Below are 15,950 nucleotides of genomic sequence, written 5' to 3'. Positions count from 1 at the left end.
CCACGAATTACGTCTTTTTCTAAGGTCACCATGCCAGCGAGAACGGTAATTCTTCCCTGCACATGGGTACGTACAAAATGTAAACAATGACAACAATACGACATAATTTGGGTTCAAAAACACACAAAAACTTGATTGTATGAAAATGCAGTCGTTTATAGCAAGGAATCGGATTATACAGACGTACTGTCATTCATTATACCAAACTTATTATAAAATATTTGTACAACTTTTGTTGTGTAATATATTTTCGAGGTTAGAGACTCGACGGGAGTATCACTCACCAACTCAGTGATACCAGATGTAATGATAATATGTATGTGATTGTGATCACTGAGATATTATCAATGTCAGGTCATCTGTTCTACGTACGATTCTTATCTAGAGACACTTGTATTAAAATTAAAATGTTCATGTTTAGTAGGGATGGAAAAGAGGTAAAAAGTTCAACTGTTTTTCAGAATTTTGAAGAATGAAAACAAATTCATTTAAAATTGTCATGCCCTTTTTTGTGAATATCAATATGAATATTGTCATCATAAGCCAAGGAATAGAGAATCAATCTGTAGTATTTCTCCATTTAAACAAATACATAATCATAAATAGTTCTTGAGAACCAACTCAGTGCCAGTTTCTTCTCTATGTCTATTACCACAATTGTCTTTACTTCATGAACTATGTAATATTGCTCAAAACAATGGTCAGAATTATTATGAAAATATTGCAAATTTAGGACATCCAAAATTTAATGTTTCACCATCCTAAGCTGACACTATAGAAATCCTGACTTACTGTAATGAAAACTTAGTGGAAAACCTTTTGTCATTGATTTTATTTTATAGATATGAAAACTGACCAAATATATCTTATGATAACTAAATTCTAAAATAGCAATTGTTGTTTGCTAAATTGTGATTTCAGATAAATGTATACATGTACAAGAACACTGTAATGAATATGCACTATTGGTTTTAAGAGTTACATACAATTTCAACTTGGTATGACTCATGATTATGCTATTTCATGCAAAAATGTTAGGGGGCGTGTGATAAAAAGGCACAGAAAGTCTTCAGAAGTACCAAGAACATAGAAAAAGTGAATTTATTCTTGAAGCTGAATGTTCACAACACATTTATATATAACCATATGTAAAAAATATGCAACTTTCAGCATGAAGTAACATGAGGTCAAGAATTTTCAAAAAGTGACCAAAGACCAATATTAAAAATGATGGATGGTACATGCGTTTGAATGCTTCCTGTGAATTTATTTGAAGAGATATCATAAAGATGGGCTCATTTTTTAAATCTGCACACTCAAATTAAGCAGAAAATATTCCATTTTACAAGCAACATATAATTTCAACTTGTGTATGACTCAAAAATATAGTATTTTCATGCAAAAAAGTTGGGGGTAGGGTGATAAAAAAGGCACAGGGGGGCTCCTGAATTACCTGGAACATAAAAAGTCAATTTATTCTTAAAGCTGAATGTTCACAAAACATTTCTATATAAAATATATGTAAGAAATATGAAAATTTCAGCTTGAAATAACATGAGGTCAAGAATTTTGAAAAATTGCCAAAGACCAATATTAAAAATAGTGGACGGTACATGTGTTTGAATGCTTCCTGTGACTTTATTTGAAAAGATATAAAGATGGGCTCATTTTTGAAATCTGCACACTCAAATTAAGCAGAAAACATTCCATTTTAAAACAACATATAATTTCAACTTGTGTATGACTCAAAAATATAGTATTTCATGCAAAAAAGTTGGGGGGGTGGGGTGATAAAAAGGCACAGGGGGGCTTAAGAATTACCTGGGACATATAACAAGTCAATTTATTCTTAAAGCTGAATGTTCACAAAACATTTCTATATAAAATATATGTAAGAAATATGAAAATTTCAGCTTGAAATAACATGAGGTCAAGAATTTTCAAAAATTGCCAAAGACCAATATTAAAAATGGTGGACAGTACATGTGTTTGAATGCTTCTTGTGACTTTATTTGAAAAGATATGATAAAGATGAGTTCATTTTTGAAATCTGCACACTCAAATTATGCAGAAAACATTCCATTTTTATATATTCTTTAATTATGAAAAAATCATCCCCTGTTGCTATTGTTATGCTAGTGTTTTATGCTTTTACGTGTCAGAAATACAATTTAAAACCAGTAGGTATTTTAAATTTTGATCAAGTAGATTGCCTTCAAAACCAGTAGTTTTTTGATTGGCACAAATTTTATGCTTCAGGTGAACGGAAAACAGAACAAGAGTTGCTAAACTTGTAATTCATCTCAACGATTTTTTAATACAAGTTCACAAGTCTCAGTGTCTAATAACCGCTGGTGACATTTCATTGTAATTATAAAGCTTCAAATTGAACAGACTGCTCCAGTGGCCTAGTGGTTAAAGTGTCTGCCTCAGATAAAGGAGGTCTTGAGTTCAATCCCCAGCCAAGTCATGGCACTCAACATTAAGAGGTTTGTGTTAGGACTGGCTGGCCTGGTGTCAGGACATCACTGGGTGGGACATCATGCTACATGCCTGCAGCATGATGCCTCATTGCTAGACATTCCTATAAACTGCCACACTGCAGACATCGTAGTGATATGACTGAAAAATTGGTAAAGCTGTAAAAAAATCCAAATCGTACACACACACAAACTTAACATGCTTTCGATTGTTCTCTGGTCCAGAGTCCTCCTGAATCACTTTGTATTTTGTGAAGAACAGAGAATAGCCTTTCAGTATCAGCATTATAATATTGTAACAACAGGACAAATATGCTCATCCTGTAAAGTTCTAACTTCAGAGTTCCTGTTACTGTTTTTGTTAGGTAGGTGACTATTCTCCAATACTTCAAGCTATATTCACCAAAGGAGGAAGTTCCCAACTTGGACTTGAGATGTATTCCAGAGCCACATCCCTCCTTGCTTCTTTCTCATCATGGCTCAGATCGTAAAATCTGCTGGCATGTCTCACCACTGAAAATACAAATAATATAGATTGGTTTAGACATGGAATAAAAATGAAAAAAAATAATAAGTTTCAATGTTTTATGAATAATTTACCCTAACTTTAAAATGAAATGTCTTGTAATATATTTAAGTGATGTATTTTATCCAGGTCTTGAACTTAATTTATGTGCATGAAGCTTCAGATAGTTTATGAAATACAAAAGATGAACAAAATGCAAACTCCAAACCGTTGCTTCTTTCCTTAACATGTTTGAACTCTGATATGCAAACATTGTTGATTTTGTAACATTCTTGGCCAGTGGGGGTTTTTTTGTATTAGAAGAAGGCAGACATTTTTGCATTTTACATGAATTGAACAAAAGATGTAAGAGCTAAGCATAAATATTTCTCTTAAAAGACCAACACAAAATTCTTTACACTGTTGTGTCTGCCAAAAAAAATTTTTTATGGTCAGTCTCCATTTTATCTCCCCTACGCCAAAGGTTGGCTCAGACGACATCATGGATCCACCTTTTAACCCTTTATTACTTTAACACCTCCAGAAACATCCTACATTTGACTTTCAAATACCCAAACTCCAACAATAAGGTAATCAATTAACAGCTTGATGTGTACGCATGCCGGGTGTTCTTTAACAATTCTAATCTTTATTTTCTGTCACACACCATCACCATACATGCCAACCATTACGCTTTTGGCATAATCATTATTCTTTTTTCACCAAATTACGCATCATGCTAGACTGTACATGTATTACACGTTTTTGTACATTAAAAATGAAATAAAAATATAGCAATAAAACAGTTATTTTTGTCATTTTATCATCTCTTTAATTCCACTGATATAAATTTGAGAATATTCTTAAAAGGTAACTGTTGTGTGTGAATAGTGTAAAATTGCTTTCCTTTTTATAGAAACTGTATTTGGCTCATTTCCAAGAAAACAGACAGGTTTCTTCAGATGTGAACTTTGCCAGACAGATTCACTTTATTGATAAGCTAGGGAAGTTTTAAACCAGTCTGTACTTTTAAAGAAAATATAGACAGATATTAAGTGAAACCCTTTATGGTGTGAGTTGTGGCTGTTATATGACAGAAAATGTTAGAGCAGATAGATCTTTTCAAACTTTAAAATGTGTCAGATCAGAAAAAGAAGTACAAGATAATAATCTAATACAGCGATCTGAGCCCATGACCTCGCTGCTAATTTCCAGTTCATGATCAATCAGTGAAATTTACATGTAGAATAGTTAATGAGTGCTGAATAGAAATAATTTTTCAGTATATTTTGTGTTTGTATTCTGGTTCCAATCTATATGGATTTTGCCCTTTGTGACAAACATTTTGACAAGGTTAGTAGTAAAAATTTATATTAATCATATGTGCTGTAAAACTGGGCATGTGATATAGAGATTACACTTTTTACGCCCAAATTACTCATTTTTGCCACTTATAATGCCACTAAATTACATTTATAACTCTCAAGGGATTGGTATGTATGCTTTGAACAAGACTGGCAAGTTATTCAGATTGTCTACAGGCTTAATTTTGGATTATACAAACTGACACACACGCACCTTCTTTATGGGATCTCAAAAAAACCCAACACTTTTGAGTCTAAAAAAAAAAAACACAACACTCTTTGGGAATATGGAAGGTATGTATTTGGTCAGTATGAATTTAAATACACAATTGCAAGGTACCTGTTAATTGTAGCACATAGATTGAAGTTTGTAATATTAAGGAAGGAAGCAAACTGAACCATTTATTAGCCAATGGGTGAATCTTAAATATTTATTACTTTATTTAGACTGTTTCCCAGGCTGTAAAATAATTGGTGGTCCAATTCCTGTAGGAGGCTTGTAGAAAATATTGAATTTCCTATTTCTGTGCTCTCATGAAAATAAATAGAAGAATACTGAAAGTAAGTGATGTTTTGATAGGTAATATTCAAAAATAAGAAAAGAGCAGTAAGAAAAAGAAGCATTTAAAGTGACGGATAAGACAGAAGTAATACAGCACTGATGTGATTGTGTCATTATAAAAACAATTAACACTAATTATTGTCCAAGTGTGATGTTTGTGCTTTTGTCTGCACAGACTTGTGTTATGACTTAAGATCTTAAATTATGTAACAGAAAGAAAATGAAACAACAGTCACTTGCAAAATTTGTGAATTAATTTCCAGATAATCTTAACTGTCCTATGACAAGTTCAAAAATAAAGAATGTTCCAAATGAATTCCAATAGACTTGAATATCCCGACACAGCACAATGACACAGGCCAGAGTATCTTTGAATTAGTTCACAAAAATCCAAAGTAATGTATGAATATAAAAGTCGGTGAGTACATTAGTTACTCCAATGAATATTTTAATAATTCCTCACATTCCTGTTTTTGGTCAGTCTATGAATAATTCTGATCAGAATTAAAGCTGTTGAAATCAGAATTATTTAAAATTATCATTGGAATTACTAACTTAGAGTGCTTCTTGACGTTTGGATTAATACATTACTCATTCAAATTCTTTCTGGATTTGGACTTATGTAATAGGACATTTAGGATTATTTGGAATTTAATTCACAATATTGTGTCTTTTGAGCATTAATTTTATATTGTGGGGAAATAAAGTACTTGTCAATTTTACCTAAATTGTCCATTTCACTTTCTTTCTGTTAAATTTTTAAGACTTAGAGTCATACACACACACACACACACACACACACACACATATATATATATATATATATTTTTAAAATATTCATTGGAATTACTAGCTTAAAATGCATACATACCGTCGCACATGCCCTTCTGGGCTCATGCGACGTAAATCCAATCAGTCAATCAAAAATCAATATTTATAAGAGACATAGAGAATTACAAATATAGAACAAACAGAACAATAAAATAGAATACCTGTGAACTAATTCAAGATTTTGAATTGTGAACTAATTCAAAACAGAACAACAAAATAGAATACCCCTTCTGCTCGTATTGAGGTAATCACATTATCTGAGATCCAAAGTGCATTAACAAGACAAAAAGGAAGTAAATGTCCAGGATCAGTTTTTTTATTTGTGGAACATTTTAAATTTTCAAATAGTAGACTTAATATGCTATTGATGATTTTATTTAATTGTATGTTTGTACATAACTGTAACAGATGATTTCACAAACGTTACAATTATACCACTACTAAAAGGCAAAATTGGTAAACTGGCAGACAAAAATAACTACAGACCTTATAATAGCTCTATGACTGTTAGTTAAAAAATATTTGCATCATACTGCAAAGATGTGAAGTCACAATCTCCGATAATCAATTTGGCTTTAAAAAGCAGCATTCAACAGATTTATGCCTATATGCCTTTATGGAAACTGTCAGCTATTATGTAGAACATGGCAGCCCAGTGTTTGCATGCTTTTTAGATGCTAATAAGGCATTTTATAGGGTCAATCATTGGACACTCTTTAAAAAGTTTATTGATATTAAAATACATGTCTGCATAGTTCATATTTTTGTTAACTGGTAAGGCAAACAGTTGTATTATGTGTGATGGGGACGTGTAATATCCAGCACTTTCCATGTAACCAATGGGGTGAGGCAAGGGGGTATTCTTTCCCCCTTGTTATTTAATATATATATAGTTAAATTATAAGCTGGGTCAGTGTTATGCGGGGTTATGTCTGCCACCAAATTTGTTGTTTCTTAACAGTTTTAGTTTTGCTGATGATATGTCATTGATAAGTCCTTCTATCACAGATTTATGGACATTATTAAAGATATGTGAACAACTCATTTGAGAAATGATATCATCTATAATAATAAAAAATTGGTATGCATTATCTTTCAGCCAACTTCTTTCAAGTTACCATCTCCTCCCCCTGTACATCTTAATGGCAATGCTCTTACATATGTCAACAGTTATACCTATTTGGGTCATATTTTGAAATTCAATCGGTCAGATAATGAAGATATGATGAGACATTAACCATTTTTGTGTGCTTGAACAAACATGCTTCTACATAAATTTAAGAATTGTTCATTGAATATCAAAATTAGATTATTCAAATCTTATTGTTGCACCATTTATTGTGCACCTGTGGACAAACTTTAGTGAATGTATGAAAAGAAAACTAGTTATTGGTTATAATAATAGTCTTCGTTTTCTATGAGGTCTTCCTAGATGGAACAGTGCCTCCAACATGTTTGTAAATTATAATGTATTCAGTTTTGATGAAGTAATGAGAAAATATGTATTCTCAATGATGAAAACAATATCTAATAGTAAGAACTGTATATTGAAACCTCTTTGGAACTATGAAATTCATTTAAATTCTCATCTTATTAGCAGATGGAACAAATTACTCTTTAAATGTGCCACTTAATTTCATTCTGAATAATGCAGGGCACAGTTAATTGTGTAGATGTATCTGTATATTTGTACATATGATATATGTTCTTTTATGTTTACAATGATTTTACTTTATATTTTAATTTGGATGTATGGACTGTATAGTCTCAAATAAAGAATTCTCATCTTATCTTATCTTAAAAGTACATCAGATGCCTTATTTGTGAATTTTTCTAAGCAAGAAACTCAGGCTTACTTTAAGTTTGAAAATGTATGCCAAACTTTTAGAGTTATAATCATTGAATTTTTGGGGATTTTGTAAACTTGGTTTCCCTAATGGCATGCTGTTTTCAGTAACACAGTTCACTGCTAGTTCTAAGCCTAAATTTGGGGTTTTGGATTGAACTTGAGTGGTATGCTTTAAGAAAGAAAATTAGAGAATACAGGACCTGCTTAGTCTTATCAGAAATGGTGTCTTCTTCACTTCCTTCTTTTGCAGCTATTGTATGAAAGTGGAGGAGACACTACATTGGAATTGAGACCATCTGTACAAGATGAATGTTTACCAGAGGAACATGCTGCCAAAGAGGGCTGCAGAAAAGTAAGTTATTACTAAAGGCAATTATACTGACTGAATTTTGTCTTTAATGCTAAAGGACTTGGGTGTGAATTCTGTTTCCAATCTTGCTAACAGGCAAGGGTCCAGGCAGAGGTGCATAGGTACACATCTTTGTATTGGAAGAAGTTTTGTTGTCCTGGTTCAGTGGTCTCTTTCTTAGAAGGAAGGAGGAGTCCTTTGAGGCCAAGTGTTCTAAGTTAGTTGCCTTTACAGATCCCTGTCATTTTGTCTTGTCTAGGTTGGTTCGAGTCTCCACTTGGCCAACATGGCTATGTGAATAAGGTTTCCTGTAGCTTCTTTTAGGTTGGCAGTTCTTCCCAGGGTTTTCACAAGTTTCATCCACAAAATAGACTGACCACCATACATAGCCCATCTTGTGCTGAAAAATGTCTTTAAACCCACAAAACAGAAACCAAAAGCAATCTTGTAAGGTTGGAAAGTGTTGTATGATAGGAGTGGAATTTCTAAAGAGGGATCACACAAATGTGAGTAATAATTGGATATACAGTATGAAAGGCATAACTAAAATTTTATTTAATCAATGTGTTCATTTACAAATCACCACCATATTATGAAATCTATGTAATAGAAACTTACATTTAAATAATTTTGAATAACCATCAGTCCTGGTGCAAAATGACCTTGTCAATAAACGATGGTGCAAACATCAGGCTCTATCCATTTCATTTTTCTACAGCTGCAAATGTTTAACTGACAATTTTTATTTTAAATCTTTTTGATGCCAGATTTTTCTTAGCAGTTATCTTTGTTTAGTTGAATTTGCTTTTTCTTTTCTTCTAAACTGAAATGACTGGTGACATTTTGCACTTTTCAAAACAGTCTATTCCTTCATTGGCATGTCATAATTATTACAAATGAAGTGAGCTTATAGCATGATGACTATTTTTTGTTTTATAGCCTTTCAAATCTATTTTGTAATATGACACAAACCACTTCAACTAACACACCATTTTCACTTTCTGGTGACTGAACATCAGGCTGGCTTGAGTTGAACAATGCCATGCTTCACAGGCCTTATCTTCTGTCATCTTGATAATTATCAATGGTAATAATAACCATTAATTAACCAAGTGACAAAACCTGACTTTTAACCCTTTAGCTACTACAGCTGTTGTGCAGTCTCACTACAGCTGAGTGCTATCATATCAGTTACTGAGACTACTGAGGCTGGTTCCTAGGCTGAATACTAGAGCATGATCAAGGCTGACTTCAGAAACTGACAATGAAAACATGGTTACATTTATATTCATTATTTCATTAGTTTTTGCTGGATTTCAGTGAAATAAAAAAACAGATTACCTTGTATAGTGTCTGTTGTTCATATATTTCCACTTCATATTACAAAGTTGAGAATGGTACCTCACAATACAGTCATTATCCACACACAAATGACAACTGTATATTCCAAAATATGCCCACATCTCCATGATGCTGATTTCATACCATTTCAGCCTCAGGTCTTGCTTTTGGTCCCCCATTTTCTTGACATAATCATTTGTTTCTTTCCCAAGCTTTTCCACCAGACATTCAGGAAAAAACTTGAGAAAATAATCATTCTTATTGCTTAGTCCAAGCTTGATTGTTGAACCAACATGAGAATCAAAATCATTGATCTCGAACACGGTGAGGTCATAACTCCATTATGCAAGTGTGACTATGTCAGCCTCGTCATCTGATTAAAAATCACTTGCATCTGTTGTTGAAATGGGACTAATATCAATATCCAATCCATTTTCTAAGAATGATCTATTAAACTCTTAGATATCGGTTGCACTGAACCCTTTAAAAGTGTCATAGTTTTCTGGCCGGAGATACTTTTCTTGCAGTGGTTGAACCTTGTCATTGGTTAACACTGAAGGTAGGCCTTTATTGTTCTAAAGGAAAATATTTCAGTTCTGTAAACAAATCATCATCATTGACCTTGGCAGAATCTGTATCTGGCATAGTTAGCCCCGCGACAGCTTCATCTGAGTCCATGGCCCCTTCTTCATGCATACTGTAGAGACCAAGGTGTGCCGTCCCTGTGGCTGATGTGCTAGGCATTTGCGTTTTACTAGCGACCCTGGCCATGATCACTTCCATTTTTGTCAAACATGCATGCATTTTGGACGCAACATCAGCATTTTGTGCTGACAACTTACACTGCATGTCTAATTCTTTTTCATGGGTAGCCATATTGTTGCTTTGGGCGGAAGTCACATGACTTTCTATGGAGGCAGTTGCTGATGGCTAATGCTTGTTTCACCATCAAAACCATAGCAGAAATTTACTTACACCATCTGTGGCACTTTCCTTGCGTTTCTGACAATTTTTGAGCATTCACTCAGTAAGCCTGACCCCTCTGGGATCTGTCTTGGGTGGTTTGCCCCCTCCATTGTTCCAGTGAAAAGTCACAAAATTTGGGAAAATACCTGCAACACTTTGCCTCTGCAAAGGTGCAACCCAATTTGCTGAAATTACTGCTTCCGAAATGCAAAAAAAAAATTGCAACAATCTTTTACAGAAATTGTAAATTATGCTGTGATCACAACACAAAGACTTTCTCATTCACATCCTTTACCTCAAACAATAAATATCAGCAACACCAACATTAAATTCACACAATCGGTATGAAACCTAGGTGTTACTCTGGACAGTACTCTCACATTGTACCAACATGTCATGAACATATGCAAGGCTGCATATCTTGAGCTGAGACACATCAGCTCAATTTGCAAATATCTTTAATGTTGATGCCACTAAAACACTTGTGTGTTCATTAGTACTTTCAAGACTGGACTATTGTAATTCAATTCTGTCTGGTTCATCTCAGTATCTGCTCCAGAAACTTCAAAAAGTTCAAAACAAGATACTTACGCTCCTCTTCTGACAATTGTATACTCATTATTCCCACTATGAAAACAAAGTCATATGGACAGCGTTCTTTTGCATACCAGGGCCCAGCAACGTGGAATAAATTGCCCACTGAACTTAGACACAAAGACACAGTGATCCCATTCAAGAGTGCTCTCAAAACTCACTTATTTCGACTGCAAGAACAAACTTAAAGACTTAATAATGTTTCCTACCTTAAATAATCTCAGCATGTTTTTTTATGTTTTCTGATTTCATGGTGTTTGTTTTTATAATCATATCATTATATGTTTTTTTATCTTATAGGTGTTGTCTAATGTTGTAAAGCGTTTAGAGCTTCTAAAGATTTGGCGCTATACAAAGTCATTGTTATTATTATTATTATTATTATTATTATTGTATTTGACATTTTCTTCTTCTTGTTGCTCCCAACTAGATATACTTCCATTACAACCTTGTCCTGATCAACCATGTGACCAGTGTCATCTCATGGGATCACAATGCACTTATGGGGGAAGTGAAATGAGATCAATGGCTAGAACACAATTCAGCAAATAAATTAATGTTCTGCAGCCACTGCCGAAAGTATCCCAGAACTGCTGAAAGCAGAAACAGGATAGCAAATTCATTTTCCATAGACACTGACAATTAGATGGAAGAAAACATGGGTGGACATAACACATCCCAGAAGAACATGATAGAGTGGAATCATTGACAGTTTTGTGACTATCTCATTGACGGACTTATTTTTACCTTGTTTTCCTCCTGGATGAATAATTAAATATGCATGAGCATTTGAACTTTAATTGGAAAGATTAAGAGTAATGTTATGTAAAAAAAAAAAAAACGTTATTAAAATAAAAAATTAATGCAGCTCTGTTGTCAATGCTGCCCAATAAAGTCACTAGCAGATGATCTTCTGCCCATTGTACCTGGATGATGTACATCTTGACAGTTTCTCCTATATGCATCCAGCAAAATTGGCAATTTTGAACAAGGCACACTGAGGAAAAATCAGCTTATAAATTGCAAATATAGATCCTGTCTCCTGACAGAATGCCTGGTTTGTGTTCTTTACATCGATGTTTTTAAACTTTTTTTTGGACATTCATTGAATTTATTTCATCAACAGTAAATCTGCCAGCATACCATAAATATGGCTGCTGATGACATCATTTGGGATCCATTGGTTGTTTACAAATCTCTCTCTCTCTCTCTCTCTCTCATAAAAATCTAGATATTTCGAAACCATTTTCTACCTGATCATTTTTGGGGCAAACTTGATTTCCCCAAGGGCAATATTTTCCAGTCAGCTTGTCCCAGACAAACTAACTTTTAGGAAATTTGTAAATCACTGAGTAAGAGCAGGTAATGTATTGCTGTTATTAAAATTTTGTTGGGGAAGGGGTAGATTAAATTAATTATGTAATACTACCTGCTATTATTATACAGGTCCCTCCTCCCTCTCAGCTCTTATGTACTTCACTCTTGATCCACTTCAAAAAGGGATGATATTCCGATTGTAAGAAGTGAACTAAGGTATCAGACTGAGATAATGCTTTTTATTATAATCACTAATTGAAGTCAGGAATAATATTTTTGGACTGGGGACTAGTGCCAGTAAAAGGTATAATTAAAGATAGAGCCCTGTCCTAGTATGTAATGTTGTGCTATATAAATAGAGATTAAATGCAGAAACCTTTTGCCATCAAAATACTTATAGTGGTAAAAAAAAATGCACTTTAGTAAAAAGGGCATAAATGTCTTCACTTTATTAATCCAATTTTTTAAAAAAAAGTTCAAGACAGATCTGAGGAACTAAAATTGGTCTGTATGTAAATCATCAACCTAAATTCTTAGCATGTAGGGACTTGAGTGTTAGTCCCCCATTTTCAAGCATTATTAGGTTAAGTATTCTGTCAAATTGTAAGCATCACATAGGGAGATTGAAAAAGAAAATTATTCTAATTGTTTTAAACACTTCTCTCATTTTAGTTGATGGAACATGCATGGTCCAAAAATCCTGAACTTCGACCAACATTTAAAATGATGCATGAAAGATTAGAAGAAATCTACCCAGTAAGGGGAGAATTGATTGACAATCTAGTCAGAATGGTGAGTTCGTTTTGTTATTTTTGTCTTTAAGAGTTAAGTGTACACTAGATGCATTAGTCCCTCTCTATGGTGCTGTTCATTGTTCATTGGAGCCATTAAAATATGAGACAGATGGGCCCTATCAAGGTATTCCAGAACATGCAATTGTGGAATCTGTGCTTATTTCCGTACTAGTATTAAATTTAAATAATTGAATGTAAAACAATCATGCAGTGTACTTTAAAATTAAAGTTTATGGTCCAAGTAAAACAGATATTCAGCACTAAGATTGACGACTGAAGTCAATATAATTTAGTGTAATAGTCTATTTCTGTGAACTGCTAACAAAATTTTATCATAAACTCTTTTTAAGGGACAAGGTTTGACAGTGAAAATTTTATCACATTTCTTAATTTTGTGGATGTCAAAAGAATTCTTGTTCTTGATATGTTCATTGAGTGCGTACTTGTATATAATCAAGTACAGTGTATGTAGGTGTATAATTCAATAGTCAGTAAAAATAATAGTTATAAACTCTTTAAAAAAAATTATTGTATATTTACTCTGTCTTCAAGAATAAATAAGTGAAAACATGCATTTCTACATGCCTGAATACACATACATTCTGCACACTTTCTGTACTACTTCAGGCAAAGTTAGACAGGAAGTTTTCAGAAGAAGTGATCTGGAAATTAGGTTTATGTTTAGTGATGAGGAAAGGAATGTGGTCCAGTTGATGAGAGATTGTGATCAAATGTACTGTAGCAAAATCATGGTTCCTATATGGTACAGTGGTCCCCCTGTTTTATAAGGCCACCTATTTTGCAGCATGAAAGTGGTGTTATAAGAGGGGTGGTCATTCATGGGGGGATTGCACGTATTTTTCATATGTTCATTTAAAAGTCTTGTGCATTAAATCGGGTCAATGATATAGCTAAGTTAATGATATTTGTATAATTATGAATAATCATCAGTTCTGGCTCAAAACTGTTGGGAAATCTTGTCAATAAATTTAGGATACAAAATCTGGCTATAGTTCTCCGTCCATTCCCACTGCTGCAAAATGTACAGTGTACAAGGTTTTGTTTGAATCTTTTCACAGCATTGATCATTGGACTCTCTTTTCACTTAGTTATTTGCTTTATTTATGTCATTGGTAACAATAGACAGTAACTATCATGGTGGCAACACCTGACATTTAAGGAACATGCAGTAGTAATGATAATGAATTACTTGTAACTCATGCACTTTTACTTTATGTTAGAACAAATGTAAATGCACTTAATTTAGAAATCAACAAACATTTGTGAGATTACCATTTGTAAACCCCCAATATGCTGTCTGCTGGCAATATTAGAGGGATGGGGGGATTAAAGAAGGGGACCACAGTGTTTAAATTGAGATTATGGGAAGCCTGGGTAAAGGAACATATATTGATTTTTATGTCCCAATGATTATCGCAGGGGTATGTCCCATTAGGGCTTGTCTGTCTCTCCCTTATATATATATATGTGTCCCACTTTCGTTCTCTGATTATACATCTTTCCACTTACTGATTTAAACTTTACTGATAATAACATGAGGTAAATATGTTGTCATACTCAAATGCATTCTTTTTAGAGTTATGTCTCATTATATATATATATATATATATATATATATATATATATATATATATATATATATATATATATATATATACTACTATATGTGTTATTTCTTTTGTGTGCAGCTAGTTACATAGCTTTTGATGAATTACCCTAAAACTAGAATTATATTACTGACATTAAATTACTGACATTAAATGAACATCTTTTGTTATCATCCCAAACCAAAATTGCAAGTTTGTTTTAAAGCTTGCAGCAAGCTTGCGCAGGCTTATTTAACAAAAGTGTCATAAGCATGCGCAAGCTTGTTATTTATTTACCTAGTACAATAAGTATACACAAGCTTGTGCAAGCTTGTTACTAGCTTGTTGCAAGCTTGCAGAGATTTTTGCTACAAGCATCTGGGCTTTCAAAAATCAGACATGATTGTGTTTTTCCCCCTTCCAAAAAAACCCCTGAAAATGTGAAGGGGGGGTCTGGGAGTCCGAAGGCCCCTGTCCAGAAATGCATTTTAGACTCAACTGCTCCTGGTGGACCATATTATCATAATATATTGCAAAGTTTTACTTCATTCCAATGAAGTAATCTGCATATTTAATGATTAAATAATGTAATGTTATAGTTGCAATGCAGTGGAAAGCAAATCTGTTCCGCCAAAACATTAAGTTTAATTCCATTGTTCAAGTTTATTCATTCACTGCAAGCTTACCCAAGGCTGCAGAAGCTTTATGTGTTCCCCAAGCTGCAAGTGTCACGCCCGTATGAAATGATCATGAATAATGAATGAACTGGCATGAACTGTTCATGAACTTGGTTCAAGAACCATTCATGAAAGTTCATCCAAAGGTTCATGAATTATTCTAGAATGTGCATGAACTGAAAACAGTCCACAAATTGCATCATCATCATTCATGAACAAGTGCATGAACATATTCATGAACTATGATGAACAAAGTTTCTCAATGATTCATGACTTCATGAACAGTGCCTATAAAACAAAATATGATTACCTGACAAGTCACAAATACCTATTTCATCCTGAATCATACAATAACCTTAGATGGGGGATGGGGTTAATACAGTATAAAATCCAACATATTATCTTAAAAACTGTATTTGATTTCAGATAAATTTAAACTGACAAGTGATATTCTTTTTTTTTACCCTTAGCAACACTTTTTGTATGTTCTGTAATTTTTCTTTGAAAAATGTTCAAGAGATATTGGGGCAGTTGCCTGCAATCAACTGTTGAAGCATATTTCATCGTCATGGGGCTGTCTTTCAGCTGGGGTTTCTCCTGACCAATCTTCTTCCAGAGACTGACCTGTCTGATAACTCTTTTGTGAAGATGTTCAGGGTCTATAATTTAATCAAATCCTGTCCATTGTCACTACTGAATGTCTCCTTCTGCAAC

General features: G+C 33.5%; 1 protein-coding gene across 1 annotated transcript in view; it reads left to right on the top strand.

The window, feature by feature from the left end:
* Positions 1-15,950, top strand: part of LOC149781499 (uncharacterized) — a 314,868-nt gene that overhangs the window by 222,429 nt on the left and 76,489 nt on the right. Inside the window, exons 21-22 of the mRNA XM_089934975.1 lie at positions 7,842-7,943; positions 12,831-12,950. Of these exons, the coding sequence (XP_089791101.1) occupies positions 7,842-7,943; positions 12,831-12,950 (222 nt within the window). The remainder of the gene's footprint in view (positions 1-7,841; positions 7,944-12,830; positions 12,951-15,950) is intronic.

Source organism: Sinohyriopsis cumingii, chromosome 15, assembly GCF_028554795.1.
Source record: "Sinohyriopsis cumingii isolate HCF-2022 chromosome 15, ASM2855479v2, whole genome shotgun sequence".
Classification (NCBI taxonomy): domain Eukaryota; kingdom Metazoa; phylum Mollusca; class Bivalvia; order Unionida; family Unionidae; genus Sinohyriopsis; species Sinohyriopsis cumingii.
Note: the sequence above shows the minus strand (reverse complement) of the source record. Positions and strands in the feature narration are given on the sequence as shown.